This window comes from Gallinula chloropus (genome assembly GCF_964237585.1).
Source record: "Gallinula chloropus genome assembly, chromosome: 9".
Lineage (NCBI taxonomy): Eukaryota > Metazoa > Chordata > Aves > Gruiformes > Rallidae > Gallinula > Gallinula chloropus.
This window is the reverse complement of record NC_140094.1, coordinates 22,597,118-22,623,411: the sequence shown is the minus strand read 5'-3', so window position 1 is coordinate 22,623,411 and position 26,294 is coordinate 22,597,118. Positions and strand designations below refer to the sequence as shown.

At 43.5% G+C, this 26,294-nt stretch overlaps 1 protein-coding gene across 3 annotated transcripts in view; it reads right to left on the bottom strand.

Annotated features, from left to right (window-relative positions):
* Positions 1 to 26,294, bottom strand: part of TJP1 (tight junction protein 1) — a gene marked incomplete at its 5' end in the record, with an annotated part of 154,940 nt that overhangs the window by 49,910 nt on the left and 78,736 nt on the right. The window contains one exon of one of the 3 annotated variants that reach the window (XM_084268048.1): positions 23,226 to 23,258. The exons of the other annotated variants lie outside the window; for them this stretch is intronic. Within the exon in view, the coding sequence (XP_084124174.1) occupies positions 23,226 to 23,258 (33 nt within the window). Of the gene's footprint in view, positions 1 to 23,225; positions 23,259 to 26,294 lie in introns of those variants that run through there. 3 annotated transcript variants of the gene reach the window in all.

The window sequence follows — 26,294 nt, the reverse complement described above, 5'->3', positions numbered from 1 at the left end:
CACCCACAGAAGCATTCTCTTGTGAGACCTGTATAAAACAAATCATCACTGAAGCTGAGAAGCCAGTCTCACATTTTGTCTGAACATACATCCACAAAAGTGACAAACACCTATCTTGGGAACAGAAATACTAACTTTATTCTCTCAAGCAGGTGTGCTCAACACCTAAAAGCCAAGTAGTGCACACTGCAGCTTTTTTTACACATTGCATGGGTCCTAAGCTCAGTCCAGAGCTCCACTCTTCCCAAACATCTGCCTGTATTCAACAAGTCACCTCATGAAAAACCAATATGAAGGCGGGCACCATTATCCAAGTTGGTCTTCAGATGACAATGTGCAATCTGAATTGAAAATGAACTGTGACATACAGAATTCTCAACGCTAAATGTTAATAAAATCAACTTAATTTTACTTAGATCAATCTAGAAAGAAAATCTCTACTACAATAGTATATACCTGCTGCCTGGACAACAGAAGTCATCTTTTCATCATAAATCGCAGATTTGAGAAGAAAAACTCGGCCTGAAGTTATATGTATACATATTCAATAATAGCTACCCTGTTTCACCACTTCACTCAATTCTATGCTTCCACAACCACATGCCGTTCCTTGGGATAATACCTTATTAAATACAATTTCCACTGCTTTCTACACTAAGATTCCATCTGTGAACACACAGATGCACAGATATCTAAAAACACCCCTTCTGCTAGTTTTCCCAATGAAAAACTATGCAAGACACCCAAGACTTTGCTCTGACTTCTGGGCTCTATTCTTTCCAAACTTAAAAAACAAACCCAACCAAAAACCCAAACCCATGCAAACACAAAAATGCTAGTAGTATTTAACCCATCCTATATAATACCCAACTACTTTCTTAGCGTAACTCACTTTTCCAGAACAGACTCTGAAGTCCAAGCCTCACACATTAGATAGCTCTCTGACCTCCTGAGTCATATAACCTTTTTGTTTTGCTGCTGAAAACAAAATTGGTAGACTGCCCTTCCAAAAAGCCGCCTTAAACATGCAGAAAACTGGGGGAATATTGTAATTTTGTAAAGTATTTAAATACTGAGTTATAGGGCATTTGTAGAAAACTTTGGGACACAGGCCTAGTGACCAGCATTGTCCTGCAGAAGGCTGACACTCAGGAATAAGGAGGACCCAAATGCACGTACATCTCAAATGATCTTAGGTCATGTTACTTCAGATGAAGAGTACCACTCAGACACCCTGGTAACAGTATCAGCCAGCAGCTAGGCAAAGCTTCACCATCTCTAAGGCGTGGGAAAACTGCCCTTCAGAATCTAGGATCCTGGTCTGTTTTGCTGCCTTCCATTTTGCTTTCCAGCTGGCAGTGAAATGCTCTAGGATCACAAACTCCAAAGCACTGGCACGCAGCGTTTCACAGATCACCACTCCAGGCCAGTATGTGAGCAAAATGGAACAAAAAAAAAAAAATCACAAGAGAACAGAAAAGCTAAAAAGCAAAGTGGTGAGCCATATTTCTCCCCTGCAAGAGATGCTGCCAAGGGAAGTGGAGACAGCTTGCACTGGGCTATTGGTTTTGGTTTGGTTTAAGTCATCTCTCTACCTGACCTAGGTCAGTATTATTAAAACATAAAGATTCCAAAATTAGAGTACAGTTTTTCCTAGATAAAGTATTTATCTTCTCTCTATTTAAAGAGCAATTTAAACTCAGAACCCATTTTTTTTCCAAATGATTTCAAAACCAAGGTCTTCAAGAAACTCAGTGGTATACTTTAATTACGTCAATCTCAGGATGCAAGTTGCAAGCACTTCTTTTATAGCGCAAGCAACTGCTTAAGCAGCACACGTCCACTCCTAACCAGACAGCATCCTCAGAAACACTCCTCTCCCTCCTATTACACTTGTGGCAAGCAGTATTCTTATGTATATGGCCACTTATACCTGTGCCAGTTCCCCACCAGTTCACCTCAACTCCACTGATGGCAGCTGCCACTGGCAGAGGTAGTAAGCCAGTCCTGCTAACTTAAAGAGTTCAAACTACAGCCTCACATCAAAGGTAAATAAACTGCAGTGAAGTGAGTGAAGCTCTTTAAGTGCACGTAGCTGTGAAGTTTCACACCAACCACACAACACTGAATGGGAAATTTTAATCAGATGTTACCTGCTTCGCTGGTTTGTTTCAAAACCACAGGGGTGGTCAAATGGTTGCACAGGCTGCCCAGGGAGGCTGTGCTATCTCCATCCTTGGAGGGCTGAAAGGCTCAACTAGACAAGATCCTGGGCGACCTGCTGTAGCTGATCCTGCTTTAAGCATGGGACAGGACTAGCCGATTTCCAGAGCTCCCTTCTGACCTCGCTGTTCTGCAATTATTCTATAAACCAGATTTACTGAGAACTGCTTTGAGCAGAGGGTTGGACTAGCTGATCTCTAGAGTCCCTTCCAACTTTAATTACTCTGTGATTCTATGTTAAGTCACATTTCCAGCACATTTCTGAAAACAAATCCTATCATCCCACTGCAGATGCAGCCTCCATCCCTGCTCTTACACACAGCCCGGTGTTGCTGTTTTATCACTCAGTTAAGAACATCAGCTGGAGTACTTCCAGGCTGTTTTTTCCCTTGGGGAGGATGCAGAAAGCACAGTATCAGTGCCACTAAACAAAATCATACCATAGTAATTTCATATAAGAAACCTAGATCAGGCTTACATACCAGACCATTGCTCTTAAATTAAGAAACACAAAGCCAAAATACACATTAGTGTGAAATACAGCCATCAAAATAACTCACGAACATAAAGTTAGACATCAGTGCAACAATCAACACATTCAAGCACCTCCCTTTTAAACTCTTGCTCTCTCCCCGCCTCTGTCTTCTCTAGATACCTGACTCTCACCTCTCTAGTACGTCACCTCTTCCATCCTTTCTTTTCAGACTGCTGAAGAGATCTTCCCAAAGACCTCATGTTTCTTCTAACTTCTTGCTCACCTTGAGCCTTGGCCTCTCACTCCCTGTCACGCAAGGCTTCTTCCAAGACCAGTTCTTGCTCTATGTCATGTCTTACCTTGTTTCTAGCGTAGAAAATCATAAACTAGTTACCAAGTACTGCACTGTATCAATTTTACATTATACTCTGAAGGCCTGTCAAACAAGTGCCTCAGGATAGGCAACAGTATCCCACTAAGACAGAATAGGGTTGTTTTTCCCAAAATACTACTCAAAGCTTTCAAACGTCAATCAGACCAAATGTATGTTTAAGAGCCTTACATGACAGTTCAAGTTACAGATGTGGAATTACAGCCTTGCAGGCTCCGAGCCTGACAGCAGAACAGCAGCACACCAGGGTTAATTTCTTCTTCTCTGTGGGGAGGTGGGGTGTTTCTTTTGTTTGTCACGTACACACACCCACCACAAAACAATACATTTCACCATTTATTTACCTAATTCTTCTGAAATGAAGAGGTGCATACTCCAAGCACACACTGCCTCTTTCCTGGCAGAAGCAGCTGACAACTGCTTTTGTAGTTACAGAAGTTCATAGTGCTTTCTTTCTGACACTTGCTCCCCTGCATCTCAGTATGAAAAAATACAACACTGTAGGAAGAGGATTTAGTTTGTTGTTGTTCTTTTTTTACAGGTAGAAGATCGCTTCCTCTGAACCTCAGCCAACCACCTTTGTAAGAAATTTAGGTCTAAGTGTCCTTCCCTACTCCTGAGCAACCACAACACACAGATGGCATTTCTCCCCACCCCCACAATTTGAGTAACTGTCAGTTAAAAAGATTCGATGTTAGCAGTCACATGGCTGCTATGGCATCTGCAGAACATATTACAACTTTAAGCTCACATTATCTTTACACATTCCAAGTAAATAAGAAGCCAAGGATACAGAAATGCAGAGAAGATGGTGAATAACTGTAAATATTACAGCTCTTTGGGGAAGAGTCACTTCTTTGTTTAGGAAGTTGTTAACGACTTTGCAGTAAGGAGTCAGTAACAAACAGTTTGGTTAAAAGAAGTCCATACCAGGGAACAACAGGTTTTCATTGTAGGTTGGGTTTAGTTTTTGGTAGGGGGTTTGGGGATCTGTTGGCTTGGTTTTGGTTTTTTTTCAAGTATGATGTTTGTAAACGGAGAGGAAGAAAAAAGTGCAAGTCATCAGTGGGAAAGCAGGAATGACAATTAAAGCAGCACTGCCATACCCTGTTGTGCAGAGGCAGACATGAGATTTGGAGGAGGACATGGTAACAAACACTACAGCAGTGACTAACATGAACGTGTCCCAAAGGCTTATTCGGCTATCCGCAAAGAAAACATTCCTGACCTTTCTTACCAGGCAAGTATGGGAAGTGGAAAACACATCATTTATCCCCAGTAAGTATATTAATAAGGCCTGATTTTGTGTTACTGCACCATGAAAAGGAACACTCATTTACCTAGTTTTCCAAACCACCTTGAAGAAGGGGAAGAAACATCTGTTTAAGCAGGCAATCTAGTATGCTTTGACACGTCACAAGAACTGTCTTCCAGTCTCCCTATTTATATGCACAACACAAGCTTGCTCCAGGATTTTCTTCCTGAAAAACTTCCTTTTTGAAGCTAACACTTAACTATTAATCAAGAGATGAAGAAAAAAAAAAAAAGCATGCTACAATCGTCCTTACATACAACCACAAAACTAATATAGCACTGCCAGATCTCAAAACCAGGCAATGCTGTAAATGGACGCAGAGTAGAGGGGGAAAAAAAAAGTGTTCGTCAATAATACCAGGATTTAAATTCTGAACAGAGTGCCAAGAAAGAGAGGAAACAAGTCTCTGTGCCTTTTTTTATACCAAGCTATTTTACTGCATTCAGTAGCCTGCAGATCTACATACGAACACTTGCATCCCAAGGAACATGTTCCTACAGCCCATTTAACTGCTTGATTGTCATCAGTCCTTTGCAGTCTTTGTTTAGTGTCTATGCAATACAAATTTATTAAAATTATCCCCTGCTAGTAAGAAAAATTGCATAGTAGAAGTTCATTTCAATAGAGCGGTGGAAAGAAGGAGTCAAAAAAAAGGATGGATTGTTTCAACAATTGTGTGAAGCAACTGAGCAAATGTCCAACAGTTTTGCAGAGGGGTAGGGTATAGCAGCCAGAAGACTTTAACCAGACTCTCCTATTGGAATGAGCCTAATCGAATAACCAGTAAAATAACACCTTCAGGCCACTGCTTAACAATACAAACCGTTAAGGAGCAACAAAAGCCTAAGCTAAAGGCTACTCTCATCCTCAGGGCAAGAGTATCTCTTATTTGCAAAGCTACTATAAACTGAAGCAAACAGTCTGGTGTTGGCCATGGCTTTGAGGTGGAATAAGCATCTCTTCTTGCCTGCTCTAGCTTCACTCTTTTCTGCAGAGTTATTCGTTGTATGAGTGCACAAACATCCCCCATATGAACAGCACACATGCAAACACTTTTATAACCCTAATTGCTATTGTGGATAACAAACAATTGCTTATTCACACCCAGACTGTTATGGGGTGGGGTTTTTTTTTCTGGTTGGGGTGTTTCTTGGTGTAGGATTTTTTGTTGTTCTTGGGGGGTTTATTGGGCTTTTTGTTTGGGTGGTTTTGTTGTTGGTTTTCTTCCTTAAAAGCTATACTACAAATATGTATTTGAAAGATGTATCTTTTCAGCAGGCAAAAGAAGGATTGTTGCCAAAGTAACCCTTACAAATGTGTTTTATGGAGAACAGTTGCACACTTTTTTACCTTCCAATTTACTAGCCTCTTCATTTTCTAAGTCATCTACTTCCTTCTCTTCCAGTCATGGCCACTAGGCAAGCACAAGAAAGAAGAGCAAGTCCAGAAGAATCAGCAAGCAAGGCATTTCTACTTTCCCTTCCCTCAAAAGGACACACAACAGGGATGCCCCAGCTACCCAAAACAAGCTAGAAACACCTTTCTACTCCCTTCGTAACTCCTCATCTCCTTAAAAAGCAGTAATGACACCAACTCCATCAGGGAGCCAAGACTGGACAAAGGGCAATAAAAGCAGCCCAGTATCAACAGCTGCCCTGATTACAATCCTCCTCTTAGATCTCCTACTGGCAGAAATCCCACCTCTGCCTTTCACTATACAAATGGTCCCCATCCTTTTCCAATTTGCAAATCTCAAGAAGAGTTGGATGCATATCACCCTATATTAAACTAAGAAAAAAAAGTGTTTTTAGAAATAGCACATTCTGGGGGGTTGCCTTTTCTTTTTTGTAGGCCACTTCCCTATCACCACTCCATACAACTATGAATTGCCATGAATCCCTGGCTGAAGAATTACCCTAGCCATTTCTCACTGAGTCAGGAGACAACACCCAGTCTCCTTCGCTTTCCTTCTGAAGCCAGGGTGGGAGAGACTGACTACAGTCACCAGAACAAAATGACAGTAATTACTGGACAAGAGGCTTTACACAGGCTTCCAATTAAACTCCGTGGGTATTCAGGTTTACACAGCCATCATGCCTTTTCCCATCCCACCCTATAGTCGTGCACAGCTAGGATTTTTGTCTGTCCTGTTTGTACATCAAAGCAGGGGAAGGGACAACAGAATTAACTAACGCTCAGGAGTATTAATGGTTGACCAGATCAGAACTTCCTAGCAGCACACTGCCATTCTACATACAAAGCAAAACCAGTAAGACACCTTTTTCTCACGAAGAGCATTTAGCAGACATTCAATTATTCTGACCACTGCAGGTGAACTAACATTAAGTTTTGGATAAAACTCAGCATGCAAATTTAGAAAGTTTTTGTAAGTAAGAAATTCCCAAAAATGCAAAGAGCTTCAAGGCCTGCCTTCTGCAGTTTCAACTTCCCTTCCCTGGTTGAGCATAAGGTGGTAAAAAAGACAAAGTATTACTCAAAGCACAGTTCCTCACACACTCCAAGGAAGAAAGAGCCACACCCAAAAAGCCAAAGGTTAACCTTAAAAAATGGTCACAAAGCTACTTTTGTATGTATACCAGTAATTAAAACTAAGCTCATTTAAGTGGAACAAACTGCCTCACCAGCAGCTTTAACCACATGGCACTAACTTCTCTTCCCACAATTTCAAGTATATCAAGGATGCAGGATTATATTCTTGACCAAAACTGCATCATGTCTATTCATCACCACTCTGGAATGCACGTTCCCAAACAGGCAAGAAAACTATGTGGGCAGAAATGATCAGGGCTACTTTAAAATATTCACTGTGCTTCCACCAGAACTGCATCTTCTAACTACTTGTTAAATACAGTTCCAACCGAGACTTTGTAAACACAAAGCCCTTAAACATGGGCAAACTTCTCCCTTTTTGAGAGTTGCTCCACTTGAAATTTGGTTTAAAAAAAACGCAAGAACCCAGATTATAACCTGAGATTCCAGTTTGCAAACTGAAAATTCACTCAAGTTTACATAACTTTTACCTCATCCCTTCATTACTCCCTGTGGTACAGAAAGCAGCTCCAGTGAACTTCAACATTCTGAATGCAACATTTCCTAAGAAACTAACAAAAGGTTAGAGACCAAGGGAAATAACTAGTGTGGAAGTTTCAGCCTTTCCCCATCTGTTAACTTTAGAACCTGAAGCCTAAAGAGAAAAGGTACAGCATTAACTGACAAAAGAAAACTATTTCACTTGAAGACTGAACACATACAAAGAGAGGGAGGAAGAAAGGTAACAAGTCCCATTTAGCTGCATTTACCCCTCTGCATCTATTTGTTCACAGTGCTGTGTATTAACTCAAATCTGTTCCAGGAAAAAAAGTCATCAACAGAAGTGTTTTCACACTCCTGCCCTACTCCAGCCAGCCCCTTGACTCTTGAAGGGGAAGGTGCACATCAAAACATGATGTCATTTCAATTCAGTTAAACTGAAGTTCTTCCAAACACAGAACTTCACTCTGTTTTTTGTACCACTCTGGCCCTTGGACGTTCCTTACCACCAACAGCCCAAACACCAGGTGCATTACTGTTCTGCAATCGAAGGGCCCAGAAGGTCATTTCTGAGACAGCACACGGTCTTTTCTGGGCCTTGGGATGATCAGCAACAGTTTTAAGAATGCTCCCCAATCTCTCCTCTAAGAACTTTTAATTGTTACAAGGCAATACAGAAGAACAGTACTTACAAAGCAGAGGTGGAATGGGAAAAGAACTTTCATCTTGCATTTATGCAAGAAACTAAGGGCATTCTTTAGCTGTCCAATCACAGAGCCATAGGGGTTGGAAGGGGCCTCCAGAGCTCATCGGGTCCAACCTCCTGCCAAAGCAGCTCCTTAGGACAAGTCACACAGGTCAGTGCCCAGACAGACCTGGAATCTCTCCAGAGAAGGAGACTCCACACCCCCTGGGCAGCCTGTCCCAGGGCTCCCTCACCATCACTATGAACAACTTCACATGTTGGTGCAGAACTTGCTGTGCTTCAACTTGCAGCCATTGCCCCTTGTCCTGTCCCCACAGATCATAGAAAAGAGGCTGGCCATTTCCCTGTGTCCCACACTGGAGATATTTATAAACATTAATAAGATCCCCTCTCAGTCTTAATCCTGACAAGCACATCATAAATCGAACACATTAAGATTCCATGAGCACAGATCAACTCTCAGCTTGCATGCACGTATCATCCTGGTGCCATTTTTCCTTGACCACGCACTGTCAACTTCAGTTAGTGCTTTCAAGCTACACTCACGCCCACAATATTAAAGATAACACACACGTCATCATATCAATAGCACAGATTATTGATGCCTGTACTTAACATACTTAAATAGAGACACTATTCACCCAAGTTCAAAGCTTCTGCAGGGTTTAGCTTCTTCCTCTGGACTAGAGCAAAGGCTGATGCAAAGCAACCTCAGTACACATTACTGCATCAGTAAACACAAACATTTATTTTAAAAATAATTTCCAAAAGCCCTATTTTAGATTTACTTATGTTTTATTTTTAGGATGCAGTCACATTTTCAAGTTGGGGTTTTTTTGATACTGCTACCAGAGCTGGGTACGCATTTTTTTCCAAGGTGAAATCCGAGCTTCTCACATAGGCAAGTGATAAGTATCAAACACACAATCGTAGGATCAGAACTTTGCACTTGGAAATCGGCCTGAACAAGTCTGATAGAATGGTACCGCTGACAATTACAAAGTATTTTTGCTTTTTAGTGTCTCACTTTGCATTTGTTCCATAACAGATAAGTGCACCAGCACTTCCCCCCAACACCAGGAAAAAAAAACAAAATTAGTCTACTCCAGCATAAGCTAAATGAACTTTTAGTACAAGGTATTTATACCAGCCCAGGAAAAAGCATCCAGCATGATCAAAAGTAATACTCCTAACTACATGAGCTTCAGTTACTTCTACAGACTTCTTTTCAAGATTAAGAAGGAGAAAGTCTGCATGCCCCACAAACACCAGGAAAAACACAGCACAAAACAAAAACACGAACACAGGTGTTAAAGCCACAAACAATCCCCAGCAAGGAACTGATTTGTACGCAGCAGTTTAACACCCATCAAGAATGTCCAGCAAGGAAAAACCTCGACATGGCAGCACTTAACAGTGAAAGGTCTCTGGTAGCAAGTTCAATGGCAAAAGAAAGTAATGGTATGTTTAACAGAATGGACAGTACAACCAAACTACTGGGGGTCTCCCCAGCTGTGCAGGCCTGAATAGCTACCTTTATTCTCAACCCATGAAGCTAGCAACTTGGATTTCTGGAGACAAGCATCACTGAAATTGTTTTCTGTAGCAGTTTGATACCTTTTATAAACATGCATGCAAAACGAATTACGGTAAGGTAGGCTCTGATTTTGCAGAGATGAGACACATGAAGTAACAAATCCCAAACTAATCACTACATAAAGACATGCTCACCAAGTATCAGTGGATGTCACAGCTTCAACTCTGAAATAAGAGTCAAGAATGCAGTAACACTAGCAGGGACCCTACAAGCTTAGAATACAGATTTCTCAGAAGCTGCTCTTTCTCCCTAGGTAATCATCATTTCATAAAGAATAATCCTTGATTGCTAGCCAAGCTATGGTGAGGACGACAAGCACTTAGAGTATTTCAGAAAAGGAACTCTGAAAACAGACTAAAAATACAAGTCTATACATAACTACTCAGACATGCTACCCGTCAAGCCCACCTCTTTGCAAGTATTTCCCATCTGTGCTTAATGGGCAGATGTCTTTGTAGTTTACTCAGCACATTTTTCAAAATGAAAAAGCATGTATGACATCCTAGCAGTTTATCCATCCAGCTGTAGAAGAAACAGGCTAAGCTCTTGGTTAACAGCTGAAATGCCTGAATAATTTTGGCCAATGACCTCTTCATCCTAGGTTACAGCTACAGGTCATTCAACTGTTGCCCCAAAAAACTATCAAGCTACACTGAAACAAGAAACACATGCTGAGGACAGTGGGGGTAGGAAGCAGCCGAATCACCTATAAATCTGCAAAAATCAGCTAGCCTTTTTTTTTTTTAATAAAGAAGCATCTTCTCTAAATGAGCAGGAAACATCAAGAGTTTCGCTTTCAATACACCAGACAAATCTGTTTGATGAGTCAGTTCAATGGAAAACACTATCAGAAGGCCATGGATTCCAGAGAAACCATTTAATCCTAAGTATTTTTTTGAAAAAATCCTGAAGACTAAATAGGTGAGATTAAAACATACACCACAAACCCATGGTGGTCAGAGAGATGAGAAGTGAAACAGCACTTGGAGCAAAGTTAACCTACACTTTTTTTTTCCCTCCATAGAGTAAAGACAAAACTGAACAGCAAAAGGAAACCTTACTGTAAGAAAGTACTTTCAAAACATCACTGATTTAACTTTCATACCTTCAGTGTCACATGAATCCTAGTAATTTAGGAGAAAATTCAGTGCAGTGGCAATATCTAAATCTGTGCTTCTTGTATCAGTGTAGTGATTTAGTTGCATCTCACTAATTTTTCTAGACTGACATTCAAAACATTCCTTTGGACACTTATCTTCTGAAAGATACCATAATGTTATCAACAAGTGTAATAATGCTTTTTTTTCACCTCACTGTCATTTCAGCTGATCCAAATTAAGAAACCTTGAACTGAGCTACAGAAAACACTTCTCTACAGATGTTAAGGTGCAACTACAAGAAGATAATTTGAATACATATTAAAAACAAACCTTCTTGACCCACCAAGTGTAGACTCTCTTCACCCAGAGGAGTAGGAAAACTCTTACTATGGAATTGCACTGTTCAGTTGGTTTCCTGCTGTAAACTCATCAATTTAGTTCACTGCATTGCTACTGCAGGAAAAATAGATTCCATTCTACATCAAATCAGTGTTTTAGTGCACTGGCACTGTACACTGTTTAACCAAACAGCAAAAGCTGTATTAAATACTTCAGCTGCTTATCCCTGAATACACATTACTGCTTTAAGAGATTTTAGGCACAGGTTGAGCACACTCTGCAGTTACTGGAGATGCAATAATCACAGGTGAATACCTGTAGTCACACTCCCCCCAAGCAAAGGGACAACAATGCCATACTGCACAACAGCAGCTCTGTCTTAGAATTCTATAGATTTCATACATGATACACATATAATAACAATGAAGTCATACTACCTTGCTTTCCATTTCATCAGATTAGAAGAGATGCTTAGTTTTTGATCCAAACACACTGAACTCAAAACAGGTTTAGCATCTAAGGTATAAGTAGCCAATAGATTAAATGCAATACATACATTCCTGAGTCAAAGGTTAAACTGTGAATGCTAAGCTTTGCCCTTCACAGCTAACAGGCTATTATGCTTCCTACTGTAAGGCTTGCTTGGATTGGATGTCCACTTCCCACAAACATCCAGCATCTTACTTTCAGTGAGAATATGGATGCTCTCCAAGTATCTTCGTAAAACAAAAGCACAGTTTTATCCTTGTAAAGTTCTAGTCAGGCTAGTGGAATACAAGACTTCATACTTCTGGACTAATTTCTTCTCTTCCCACGATCCTCACGAGTCAGGCACTACCTGATCTAACAGCTATTAAAATTAATAGGAGACTACACAAACAAAAAAAAAAACCTGAGTCAGTTCAACTTTTATTCATGTTTTAATTCTGCTTCCAATATGGAAGGTGGCATTGGTGTTCTAGTTACCCCATATGATGCCATGAAGCCTCAGATAAACATTTACTCAGAGGCTTCTTCCTATTCTCTATACCAATTCAAGAAAAGACACTGGATCTCAAACTTCTGTACCACACATGCTACATTTCAGGAAACTACTTTCCACTGTATTGGTGATAATCAGTAAAAGACCATTGTTTTTTAATCCCTTCCCTCCCCTGCTTTGCCTAGTTAATCCACCCCCTCTCCAAAGCCACCACATCAACTTTTCAAGGCTGCTTGTTTGCAGCAGCTCAGAATGAGACACACAAACCAGCCATCTCACACACAGGACTATTTCTCAAGTGAAAATTAACACAAATACAATTCCAGTGGAGACAAGTCAACAACTGGGCCCAGATAAGAGCTGCATGTGTAGTCAGCAGGGGAGAAGCGTTGTTATAGAAAATGGGGACTAAAAGCATGGAATGAGAGCCAGCTTTGTTCACAGTCAGTAGCCCAAGTGCCTATCAGTCAGCAAAAGCATTTTTAAAACAGCTGCATCAAAGCTTTCTGCAAGTTAGTCAGCATGTGACAGGCCAGCACATTACAACAGTGCCACAGCAATCTCTGCATAATAGGAGTGCTCCGAGTGACCTGAAAGGTCAGTGTTTTTAAGCATTCCAGTAATCTGTAAATTGCCTTGGCTTATCGCTTGGAAGCAACATAATTACATTGCTTGAAGGGCTAGGACAGTAAAGACAGATTTTAGGTATTATGTTTTGGTCAGCTACATACTAGCCTCTACACTTCAGATATATCCAGGAAATATGACAAACAAAAAAAAATGGAACATTAGAAATGGAGACATTTGGTTTTCTGACAGCAAATAGTTTTCCCTCCCAATTTAGTAGCACTATAGTATTTTATCAAGTATAAACATCTTTGAGGGTGGTTTGGTCTTGGTTGTTTTGGTTTTTTTTTAGTATCTCTAACAAGTGTTACCAAATGTTTAAAAGTTACTTTCTAGAAGTCAAACTTTTAAATAAAGACAGAAAATAAATTCAAAGGTATAATAATATATAATAAATTCCAAAATTTTGGAAGTTAAAAGGCAGAGCAAGCAAAATCTAGTTTCATACTAAGCATACAGTTCCATTTGAAAACCAGGACTGCCTAAGAAAAAAAGAGAAATTATTACTGCCACCAAAGCAGTTTACTCATAGAAAAGCCAGTCATTAACTTTATTCAAAGATTATTCTAGAAACAGAAAAGAAAAAACTAGATGACTCAGTCCATCTACCTCAGAAGACTAAAAACTTAGTATTTAAGTCACCAACAGCCTAGTCAGGGTTACAGTAAGAGTCAAACTACTTCAATTCCCTATTTGATTCGTTTCCCTCCTGTCACACACCACAGCATACAGAACACGCGGAACTGGGACCTGCATTCGCTGCTCACCACAGTTAATTTCACCCTGTTCTGTGTAGCCCTTTTGTTGCTTAACTCTACCACCGTACCATTAACTAATTGGTTTCTACTGTCTGACTCTAGGTGACTTCAAGCATTCCTCATCCACACAGAAGGAAGTGAAAACAAGGACAAACAGAAAAACATCCTAACGAAGAGATGGGAAAAGCCAATACAACATTTCTCTGGCTGTTTGCATTTGTTTGAAGTATTTTCATTATCAGTAACTGCTTATAAGGCTGGTTCTTTTTAAAAAGGGAGTTAGTCAATTGAATGAGGCTCAGGCTAGTAAAACACATGCTGCAAAAACACAACATTCACATTTAAAAGGCATCTCCTGCCTGTTTGTATTTTAAACTAAGATGCTAGCACAATTTGAGTACAGTACATAAATCTCACATTGCTGTCAACCAAACTAAATTTACAGCCCAAAAATTAGTCCCAGCATTATCAATAATCCAACTGAATTAAAAGGTATTTTCATAAAGCTGAAAAAAAAAAAAAAGGCAACACTACTGGTCATTCTGAAGGAGCTTAGTAACTCCCAACCACTGGCTTCTTGCTATTGTTTACAAGTCTTCCCTAGATAAAGAGGCATTTACTGATTGCAGATAAACACAACAAATAAAGCCTTTTAAGTTAGCGCTGGTTTATTTCAAAAGGATCATCTCTGATTTTAGACACTCTCAAAGGCAAAGAGTCCTTCAAAACAAGAAATCCAAACATACAAGTTGGGATTTCTACTCCCAACACCAAAATTCCTCTTAACATGCAGGACAGGCAGCTTTGGAATCAGACAAAAACAACAAAATGTCATTTGGAACAAGGCATGTATTGATTACATAATCTTACATTTCAAATGGAAAACTTAACCGGAAAAAATGTGCTTTATATAAAGAATAGAACAGGCTCCTGAGAATAGCACACCAGCAGAGAAACTGGCTGTTGGCCTTTGGCTCCCTCTTTCCTTTCATTCTCTTTTCCCTCAAATATACCTAGTCTTTTCCTTCCTTTTTTTTTTCCCCCTGTAGTTCCTTTGCTTCCATCACATTCTCACTTTTGGCTGAGCCAACAAAAGCTCACATAGAAATCCAGAATACGTAGGCAAATAGAATTAAAACATCACCCCAGACAGATCTTTAGCCACTCCCTGGTAAAAGTCCACTTGAGAAACCAGGTGCAACCTTTCATTCAAAAGATGAAGGAATTCAAGCAATTCTAAGTATTGCACAGGTCTTGCTATTCCAGCTTCCTCCTCTTAATTCTTAAGATACAATACTCTCTTGCCATGGCCTGGAACACGCCTGCTATTTATTAGTTTCTGAATCCCCCTTGCTTGTAAACATCAACTTCAACCGATGCACTCTTGGCACATCCATGAAGAACACCACGCTGATGCAGGTATTTTCCATTTCAGAGATGTCTAAGAAATATTGAATGGCAAAGACTGCGTTCTGCCAAGACACATACTATCAGAATAACTGGGAGGAGGAGGACCAGGCAGACAATAACAACCCTGCAGTGATACAGTGCCTCTGCTACTCACCTCAGAAGGTAATGGTGCAGAGGCTTATATTATCTTTACATAAGATCCGCAGATTTGCTGCTGACTGCAAAATAAACAAAAATTTTGAATTCCAATAAAGCTAGTGGCATACAGTTACAAGCTTCCCAACTGTCCCCACAACGACGACATTTAATGTCCCGCTTACCACCTCCAGCTAGGTGATACTTACCTTTCAAACTGGTACTATCGCACCTAATAATTATAAAACACAGGTGTCAGCAGCTGCAAGACAAATATAATAGACTAAATATTCCGAGTTGCATACTGACAGGGTATTGAAACAATTTCACTGATAGATCCCCTAAGTCAGCAGTTTCCTGGACAGCTCTAGGGGGCATTTACCATTTGACTACCAACAATAAACAAACTACAACTACTAGTCTTGCTAGGTGAGCAAGACTGGAAAAAAAAACCACCCAAACAATGGCATGTTGCAGAATGCTTCTACAGCCCTGTATCCGATTCAGATAAAGTACGTTCTTGGTTCAAGCCATTAACATGCTTGTTGTAAGCCTGTAGATCTTTCTTGTATTCCCTAGCGAAAGGCTCCCTGGTTTAGAAGCATTAATCCTGTCTACATTATCCATAGGGGTCAAAACCCAAACAAAATGCAAGTCCATTCAGTTCCCTCATACAAGATTACCCTCCAGGAATTTCCATTCCTACATAGCCAGGTTATTAACAGAGGGGTTTATCCCAAAGTGATGGCCAATCACTTTCCGCAACTTAATTTCAGTTTTGAAAGAAACACAGGCTCTTTTGTCAGAAAGTCATGCTCTCAAGCTTGGCTTCAAGATTTTACTTAATACCCACCTGAGATTATTTCAGGGTGAGCAGATTTACAGGAAAAGGCTGTACCTTTTCCATCTAACACTACGCTGGAAAACTCCTTCATGCGGAGGCGTTTGTGGGCAAAGGAGGATTTTTCCCAGTAACACGTAGGAACAACCCTGGGCCAAGTGGGATAAGGTTTCATTTGTTTAAACAGGCATCCTGTGCAGAAAGGGTTAACGTGATCTGGCCTTCTCCCACATTTAATTCTGGGGAAGCCAGCTATACAAAGTGAACATGAATTACAGATTTACTATGAGCCTTGGAATTTGTTCAGATAAACAATACTTGGCATGCTTAGCCCCAGGTACTATCCTGATCCCCTATTGGTTACAAGCGACTAATTACTTGATACCATGTTGTCAAGTAGCACCTTTTAAAGTTACTTCTCCTGGAGTTTTACAGTTACAGTAATTCCAATTTTACTTTCTATTAGAAACAACAAAGCTTAAGACATCATAATTTAAGCCTACAATGTTTCCAATGAAGTTGAAAGCAACCAAGTGGCTCTCCTCCTGTTTTTTTTATTTTTTTAAGGCTTTTAGATTTGGGGAGGGGTATTGGATCATTTCATAGCACCCTGTGACAGGTCAGTGCTTTTGCAAACTCAAGTCACCACAGTTCATAATTTAAGTAATCAGAAACTGACATCACATTCAAATCTCTCCTGTTTCACTATCTGACTGGTTTTGGTTTTATAATTTAAGGTTATTACTTCCTTCTCATTGAGCCTACTGTAAAAAATTGAGCAGTATCTCTTTAGCCACAAGTTACTTCTTCACAATTTATGATTCATCCAACTTGATAATGAATACAACCAAGGATCTAATGCTGTAGTAACAGCAACACCCTTGTGGCTGTGGTCTAAACAAAGACAACCAACAAGGTTTGCAGGAAATGGCAATGGCTACTCTTCCAGCCACACCAACTCTCTTTACAGAGCTACATCCAGAAGTCTGACCATCAAATAACAAGTCTAAAAGGCAGTACCTCTTTCTCTACGCATCCTGCTTACTCTACGTCCCATCTGGATACAACATAAGACACAGTCACCAGCCTAGAGCAGCAGCAGCTGAAACAGGGCCATTCAGTATTTACAGGGAAAATTTAAAAGCTGGATACGTAAGTGGGGGCCATCTGTTAAAGCAATTGCTGACCCAGTGGGGCAGAGGGGAAGATGCTGTTACTGGACCCCATTCAAACTGGGCAAGGAACAGCCTATACAATCCCAAAGGATCACAAGTTGAAAACTAATTACTGCCTGGTTTAGGAGGGGCAGGGGAATATTTTGTAATTAAGTTCCTACGACCTCAAATGTTAAAGGCCATGGTGAGGAAGACAGAAGACTGCTCATCAGTGCAGTACTTCCTGAGGACAGGCTTGGGACTGCAAACCAAGGAAAATGCCTACTGTTGCTCAATTTCTTTCTGAGCACCTCAGTACTTGGCATATTGTGGGGGTAGGGTGGGAAGACAAAAAGATTATCAGAGCAGCACCAAGCTCTGTTATGGCTGCTTCTGCAATGGAAAACTACCAAAACACCTTACAATGAGTTACACAGGTGAAACAGGGTCATAGTATACTTGCCCAATTCTCATAACACGAACTCCAATAAAACACTCCCTACTATCATCTTGCTGAATTTAGGCTGCCCTCCCCCACTGCAAAAGGATAGAACATCTGTTTATAATGGATTAGGAAACAAGAATCCAATTAGAGATCACCAAATAGCCTTGAGAAAATAAATACTATTTTAACATAAAGCAAATATTTAGGTTTTTTGCATCTACAATGGTTCTATTATTTTAAAATGTCTTAAAAAATCCTGACATGCAAAGGCAGAAAACAACTCTGAAGAGCTACTAAAGATCCTCCAGAGTTCAGAATTGCAAACATGAGCAAAGTACCCAGTCCTGCACCCACTGGGGCAGTTCTCCAACCCTGCATGGAGCCCATCTACATAACTGAAACAGCCCATGGCGCTTGCGGTCTAATGACTTACCTAAGGAAATACCACATTAGGGAAATCCCACGGATAACCAAGCAGACACCGCTGTCCCTGGACAAGTCACCATACCCATGGTGGCCTCAGCAGCACCCGTTACTCTGCAAGACCCAAGGGAACCATGCTGGACCTTACAGCATTGAGATGAACATGTTCCTCCATTTTCTCAGCTCCTTTACTAGAGCATGTCACAGCCTCTAGAAGCAAGGGCACCCCACTATTTATGAGTGTAGATCACAGATTTAAATAATCTGTGCCTAAAAGAACATGATTATGAGACAATGTTTTCATTTCAGGACTTTTTGGACTCAGCATAAATACACTCCACAGAATCACAGAACTCATTTTAAGACTTCCCTACGGCTGTTTGCTTAATCAGTACATTCAGTGAAGAAGCCTTGGCAACATATTTGCCTGAGAAAACACTGAGCATAGCTTCACATTAATTTTTGTTGCATTTACACTATGATAACCAGGAAAAATTCAGAGGATATAAGTGACCGATGTCTTTCTTAACCAGAGGGTAGTTTGCTGTACAGATTACATAACTTCAGACATCCTATAAACTTAACAATAAGCATTTGCTTCAGACACTACCCCTTAACTCAAATGGGCATCTAGAGTTTGACACAGTGTCAATAAAGCAAACATTGGGACTATTAATTTTGACACGGACACAGATACGTCTTCGTTCTCCTCACAGTGCTTGTAATCCCATTTCCTCCCCAACATACGTAAGACAGCATCTTCCCTCTCGTTACAGAAGACAGGGAAACAAAACAGAAGAGAGAACTGTTTCATATTGCAAGCTTATTGGCATGGTCTGCAACAAAAAACATTGAGCTGATGGGTCCTCAGTCAGACCCTCCTCAACAATCGTTTTGGACAAGTCCTTTGGCCCAAGCAAGACAATAGTTTTGTTCAGCATTTCAAGCAATAAAACCAAAGTATTTTATACAATCCACAGTTTGAACAGTTCACTAGTAACTGTTCTCAACTCAGGATCTTACGCTGAAGACTCAAAGCATTTTCCTGAGTTCTAATAGCAGAAAGTTTTGACCAGGATAGTACATTTTAGTGTCAACATGGACATGTACTCAAACTTAATGACCATGCTTGATTTCAAGCACCGATTCAAAACACCTTGATTTAAGCCTTTTGGGGTTTTTTGCACAGACAAAAGCACAATATCTGTTCTCCAAAGCATAAGTAATAGTACGATGTGCATGTTAAAATACTTCACTCATTTCTAGATGTCTTCCTTGAAACAAAGATTAGCTAGCCAGTCACTGATAAAGTCTTCCTATTTTCCACTCTATAAAGGTGGAACCAGCTGCCAGGCACAGTCAGATTTCAAGCTCTGTTTACATTACAGTAATCTTTGTGCTGCATGTCAAACCAGAATCTAACTCCAGAGTACACGTCATAATGACCTATAGAGTGCAGAGCTCATGTCTCTTCTCACATTACAACAAAATTCATACTGAAACCATCTAAAAAGCACCTAAACTATCATTCGGTAGTTCAAGTTGCCTATAGTCATAACCACATTGGTCAAAGATTTTAAGGAAATCCAAACCCAAAATGAAAGTTAATGTTGATGTTTTCTTCTTTATAGAAATGTTTAGTGTTTATAACACACTGACATACATAACTCCTAAGGTCCAAATAGAACTTATGTGAACACTATCGAAAGTAAATGCAATTGTTTTACGTGATCTTTTTTTCCACATATAAGGTAAGATTCTGATGTCAAACTAAACCCTCAGCTTCTTGCCATACCTGGTGCTACCTCCCCACATGCATTTTCTACATAGTTATTTCTTTGCTGTTCTAGTTGAATAATCTCACCAACAACCTGAGAGCTGATCTAACATTATAGCATCCACACAGATTTAAATAGGAAAAACAAAATACTGTCGCAAATGCTGTGGTCTTGTAGATAACAGCACATAAAAAACCCCCCACAAACAAAAAACACATTTAAAAGCTTGTGTATATAGCCTCTACAAGAAACAAATATATAGGTGTCTCCAACTAGGATTCAGGGTACAACATTAGCCCACGTTTTTGAAAACTACACATTGTTCCCTCTAGCAGAGGAAACCAAAGAGTCCTTGATACCAGCAAGTCTTGAAACATTAACGTGATCAAATTCTCAGTTCCTGATTGAAGTGGTAGACAATACACACATGCTAGAAAGACTTTTTAGAACAATCAAAATCCAATTACAGGACTGAGGTGAAAGACTGGGAAATACTCTTTATGCATGTATTTAAAACTAGAAGGAAGGCTCAAGGGTTCAAGGAGTCCTGTCCCTACATCATTTACTACTTAAAAACATTCTTTTTTTTTTTTTTTTAAACCAATGTGGACTGTAGTTGAACCCTCAGCTTAAAGGTGGAAAGCTTTACATCTCATTACTAATACCCTGACACAGCCATTCCCACAGCATCCATGAGTATTGTTCAAAAAGACATCAGAAGAGATTAAGCCCCTTACATTCTGCAATCACAGCCACTAGATTAGACTCCGAGCAAGATTTCATTTCTCTCACCATTTTTATTGTATACTGCCAACAGCTACAGCAACCATTTAAAACTAATAAAATCCCATTCTTTTAGAGCACAGCAGGAAAACTGTGAAGTAACCGAAACTGAAAGGCAGTGGAAGGTAGTATGAAGACTGCTGGTAATAGGGCATAACGCAATCAATCATACCAGCCAACATTCCAACACGTCCAAATGAGAATTATTCAGCTAATAAATAAAGTTACTTTAAGTCTTCTTCTGGTCAAGTGTGTAAAAATAAACGTGGATGTGGACACAAGGCCCACAAGGCTAAAAGGTATGTCAAGCAGCTATTCAGAGAAACCCACTCCGAGTCTTTTTTAAAGCATTGCAAACCCAAAAATGAGAAGCCATATACCACTTCCAAAGGGGTGACAACAGGAAACAGGATCCAAAACTTCAACATGGAAGCCCTTCAGTGTTCTAGGATTTCTAAAATATTTATAAACCACCACCCCCCAAATTTACAACAATTAAACCAATGTGAACAGTAGCCCAAAACTAATAGCTGAAATAGAAATAACATTACCTGTCTATGGAAGGCATTTGTTTTGCCAAAGCAATTCTCATGAGCTGTATGCGTATAGTTCTAGTCTCTAAAGACATTTCTGTGGTCAAAAAGGTTAGAAATATGCTCTTTCAAATACACAATTTTTATAAAATCTGAAAATATACCAGTAAAGAGTTAAACCTCAGGGAGACTTATTTTGCAACATTCTTCAATTAACATACCTTTCAGTATAATTAGGTTGGCTGATATTGTATACATGTATACATGCTCAAAGGGCCAATTTGATATGACCATGATCTGGAAGAAGTTTCAAATAACTGCTTTGGTAAGGTACAACTTTTAATTTTACACTAGACTGTACACTAGTTTACAGTCACAACAGATAATACTTTACCATTAAAAACAACTTTAAGGCAGTGCAGGCACATGCAGAAGGTGGTGTTTTTCCACAGACACATAAGGATTCTGAATGGTGAGTGGGAGCGATGCCCCTCGTTTTTATGCAAGAGAAAAATCTGCAGAATTTAAGCTGATGCAATTTCTCACAATTCCTCACACGGCACAATTCTAACACAACACTGTTCTTTTTAGGAGCAAAGACAGTGTTTATTTTCAAGTGCTGTTTGTTGTAAAATAAACGTGTTAGAAGAGGAAAAAAAAGTATGCTTTGTCCATCTCTGGGGTTAGGTGATACCGGTCTGAAATATTACCTAATCACACGCGTTGGCTGTGGAAGTGTGTGCACAGAAACATTAAAATATAATAAAAGACCTCCGACAACACACTTTGAAGAGAGGCATATAACTCAGTGGGTCAACACGGGCACTTAAGGCGGGCTTTTTATTAAAAAAAACAACAAACACCAAGCAACACAGTCTGGAAGCTGAAGCTGCCTTGAATACAACTTCAAAGTAAAATTAAGAATTCGGAGTTGATACCATCGCCACTGCTAACAATACCCTACAACTAGCGAGCCTACCTGTAACTTGGCATTTCCAGTGTTCAAAGGCAATGCGGCAAGGTGTGTATTTTGCTCCAGCCTGCAGAATATCACTCCTGAGTAAGCGCATACCACAAAGTGACATCAGACCGAAACCACATAGTTTCACTCGAGAGCAAACACCACTAAGCCGAGCTCCGGCAACACCAGCCAGCACGCGGTGGGAACTCGTCAAGATGAAGCCAGGGCAGCTACTCAGCAGGCACGGCTAAAAATTACTTCGAAATTCAAATTCAAACTAGTTTCAAAGCAAACCTTTAATTTTACACGAAGGAAAAATAACCTGTTGAGCGTTCCTGACTCCACCTCCTTCCCTCGGGGCCGTGCAGCATTACTCACCGCCGCGGCAGTGCTGGAGGAGGTCAGAGTACACACCCCGCACCGTGCACCTGCACCGGCAACACCTACGGCTGAGGGGGAGGGCCGGCACAAGTTTCTGAAGGATTACCGCCGCCCCAAATCTGTTTACCGTATGTCAGCAACAATCACCCCCGACTGATTCAGCGGCTACAGAACAATCCTGCAACGCTGGACGCTCCCGGTTAAACCTTCCTTCCCTAATTGCCAGCCGCCTCTGCAGCCCGGAACAAAAGGGCACGGCCTGGCGCAGCGCGCCCCCCAGCACCCCCGTCCCGCAGCCGCCAAGAGCGCTCTCCGCCCGCCGCCGGGGGCTTCCGCCGGGCGAGGGCCGGGCCGCTCCCGCCGGGGCAAGGCCCGACTCGTGGGAGCGCGCCCGGGGTCGGCGCGGACCCGTCCTGCCGCCGAGGCCCGGCGCCCACGGCGCTCCCCGCCCGCCAGCCGGGCGCCGTCGCACGTCCAACAGGTAGGCGGCCGGGGAGCGCCGTCGGAGCAGCGGCCCCGGGCCTAAGGGGCCGCGGGCCACCTGTGCGCTCGCTCGGCGCGGCCGGCAGGCTCGCCGGGCACCCGGAGAGGGCGACCTGGAGGCCCCGGCCCGCGTCGCCCACCCCCTCAGGCCGAGCCACCCCCCGCGCCGCCGAGGCGGGCGAGGGAAGCCGCGGCCGCCGGGGCACGGGCTCAGGGGGCACGGGCTCTGCGGGCCGGCTAGCGGCTACAAGGCGGCGCCGCCAAAACCGCGCCGGAGGGACGGGGGGGATTAGAGCGGGGACGAGCGCGCCGACGCCCCGGGGCTGAGCCTTACCTTAGTGGAAGCCGCCGCGGCCCTGGCAGACATCTTGTTTCCTTCTCTCCCCCAGAACAGAGCGAGTGTGTGCGCGCCCGCAACTACTCAGGCCGGGGGAGAGAAACTCCCCGCCGCCGCCCGCGCCTCACGCAGCTGCCCGAATAAACATCCCAGGGCGCGGGGGGAGGAGGAAGAGGAGAGCGGCGGGGAAGGGGCGGGGACGGGGGAGGAGGGAGGAAGAAAGAGGAAGGGGAGCGGAGACTCAAGTTTGATAAAGCTCCGGTCCCTCTCCCGCGCCCAGCGACGCCTGGCACCTCGCCGCCGGCGCCCGCCGAGCCCGCCCAGGGCGCGGAGGGCGGGAACTGCCCCGCTGCCCTCTGCGCGCCCGTCCCCTCAGCGCCCGCGCCGCGCGCCTCCCCCCCGCCCCGCGGCCGCCGCGTGCCTTTCCCTCCGCGCAGCCACTGACATGTCCGACTGCCGGCACGGCCCATCCTGCCCGCGGGGGGGGGGGCCGCCCCGCCCCGCCGCGCCCCCACCTCCCCCCCGCTCCCACCCCGCCGCTGGGCCAGGGCGCCCGGAGCTGCAGAGGAGCGGCGGCGGCACGGCAGCTCCCGGCCCCGCCGGCCGCCGATCGGCGCGGGGGCGACCGGAGGCTCGGGCTCCGCCGCCGGGCTCCCCCGCGCGATGGTCGGGGCGGCGGGCACCGGCGGCAGGGGCCGGAGCGGCTGCCGGCCCGCCGCAGCCTATGGGAGCGCGGGGGGCGGTTTGAAACGCGGGGAGCGGAACGGGCCGGGGGCCGCCGCACGCCGGCCGCGCTGCCCCGCGGAGAGGCCGCTGGTGCGGGCGCGCCGGCGCTCCCGGGCGAGCGGCGGGGCGGCTGAGCCCGCTCCGGCACACACGTGGGGCGAACAAGCTCCCGCAGCCGTGCGAGACCGCAGGGCTGGGCCGTCCCACGGCCGGGGCTCGAGCCTGCCCCTGCGCTCCCCATTGTTTGAGGGGCGGGACGGCGGTGTGCGAGCTCCTCATGGGACATTCTGTTCTTGAGATAAAAGCAATAAAGGCACGAGAAGAAAGCAGCCTGGGCGATGCGATTGGGCTCAAGCCGGTGGCTGCACAGCCTCAGCATTTCCTACAGCGCCCTGAACTGCTCTGCCCGTGCCTCTAGAACAAGCTTGTCCAAGCGTTTGAGGCGAAGGGGGTTTAGTCTCTTAATTACTTATTTAAGCACTAGCCGACACATTGCACGCATTTAGCTCCCTTTAGAAAAAGGCTTTTTGGAGACCTCCTCTCTTTTTTGGGAGGCCGGTGCCTCACCCGCACAGGATGGGGCTCTACCTGAAAACAGCTGGAGCTGGGACCCCAGCACGCTCCAGCTGTTCTACAACAGGACAGCCCATGGCACGGAAAGCTGAGCGCAGATTCTGTGGGTTTTTAAATACAGGTCATAAGTTAGTCCATTCACTTCCAAAAGAACCACCCACCCAAGTGCTTTGAAGCTCTATGACCAGATGGGACACTCTGCATTAGCCACACTACAGTCCATAGTTTATGATATCAATTAACTGCTCTTTACATATGTGGGTAGTTCCATGAGCAATCAGATACATCAGCTTCCAGTGCAAGTGAGAAAAAATCCCAGAGCAAACCAGGAGTGTTTTGCATGTGCTCTGCAAACCTTTCACGGGGCACAGATGACAGCAAAAGACATGGTTTCAGGGCCACAACTTCCTGGCAGTTGTGCTTTCATGCGTTACCAGCTGCTTTGGTGCTCCAGACAATCTTCAGAAGTACTTACATTCTTGAAAGGAGGCAATAACTCAATGATCCAAATCACTCCTCTACAAAGAAACGCCCTACCCAAAGCTACTGTATGACTTTTACGTTTGTTCTCCTTTGAAAATAAACAAATTCATATTCCAGGAAATAGCTGGAGCAAATTCCCAAGGCAGCAGTCCGAAATCAGGGGGGAAGGGCCAATTCCTCTGCCACAGCATGGAGAGCACGGCCCTGCAGGGCAGAGCAAGCGCGCTGGGACCTTCTCCCTAGGAGCAAACGGTGCCAGCCCTCCCCCTCGCACAGCCCAGGGCAGCCTCACGGCTCCAGTAACCTCTAGCTTTCGTCGGCCCCATCCCTGCCTGCTCCCGGAGGACCCCAGCACGGTGGCTTCGCTGCCCTTTCCCGCAGAGGCCCGTAGCAGCTGCGCTGAGCTCAGCAGGGCTGGTCCCCACGGGCTGCTGCGTCACCGCACGGCCTCCTGCCCCAGCTCCTCCGCCGGCCCCTGCCGCGAAAACATGACTGCAGGTTCATTGCTGCCTAATTGCTACACGCAACTAAGGCGCAGATATTTCAGTTCTCCTCTGCCCACACAGGCAGTGGGCAGCACGTGAGGTTTCTCCACAGCCAGTCTACAAGCACCACCAGAGCAGGCAGGAAGGAAAAGCCCCGGCTCACAACAGGAAGGACGGGGAAGATTCCAAGGTGTGGAGACGCACGAAAAGAAACTCAGAGGAGCGTGACCTGGTAAAGAGTAGGCTAAAATAATCCCCCCCTTTCATCTGCCCCCCTCCTGACTCAGGATAGTTCTGGCAGGGTGGGCAGTGCCAGCGGGACGGGAGGACAGGCTGGGAACAGAGATTAAAGACTCATGAAACAAGACGCGGCGTACAGCAGGGGAACGAAGAGACTGCAAGCTTGCCAGGGCAAAGGGGTGGAGATGGATCCCTAGGACAAGGCAGAAGGACTATGGGAAGAGCAGTAGTTATTTGGGAACTAGGAGAAAGACAGGCAACAAATGAAAAGATGGAAGAAAAATACTAAGTGCAGAAAGTTCCAGCAAAACAGAGGTGCCATTTCTGTATCCTCTTGCACTGGATGAGAAAACGACATCAATCCTGAATTCAGCAAAGAGGAGGAATATTTAAGAAGGCAGGATTTCTATCTAGGGGGTTGAAATGTCTGGCAGTAGATGTAGAATGATCATTGATAATCTCTCACCAGTGTGGGAAAGGGCATACATAACTCTTTGGGCCCCCAGAGACTAACGGGATTTGCTTCTTCTCTATCTCTTTTTCCTCTTTTCCTGTGTTG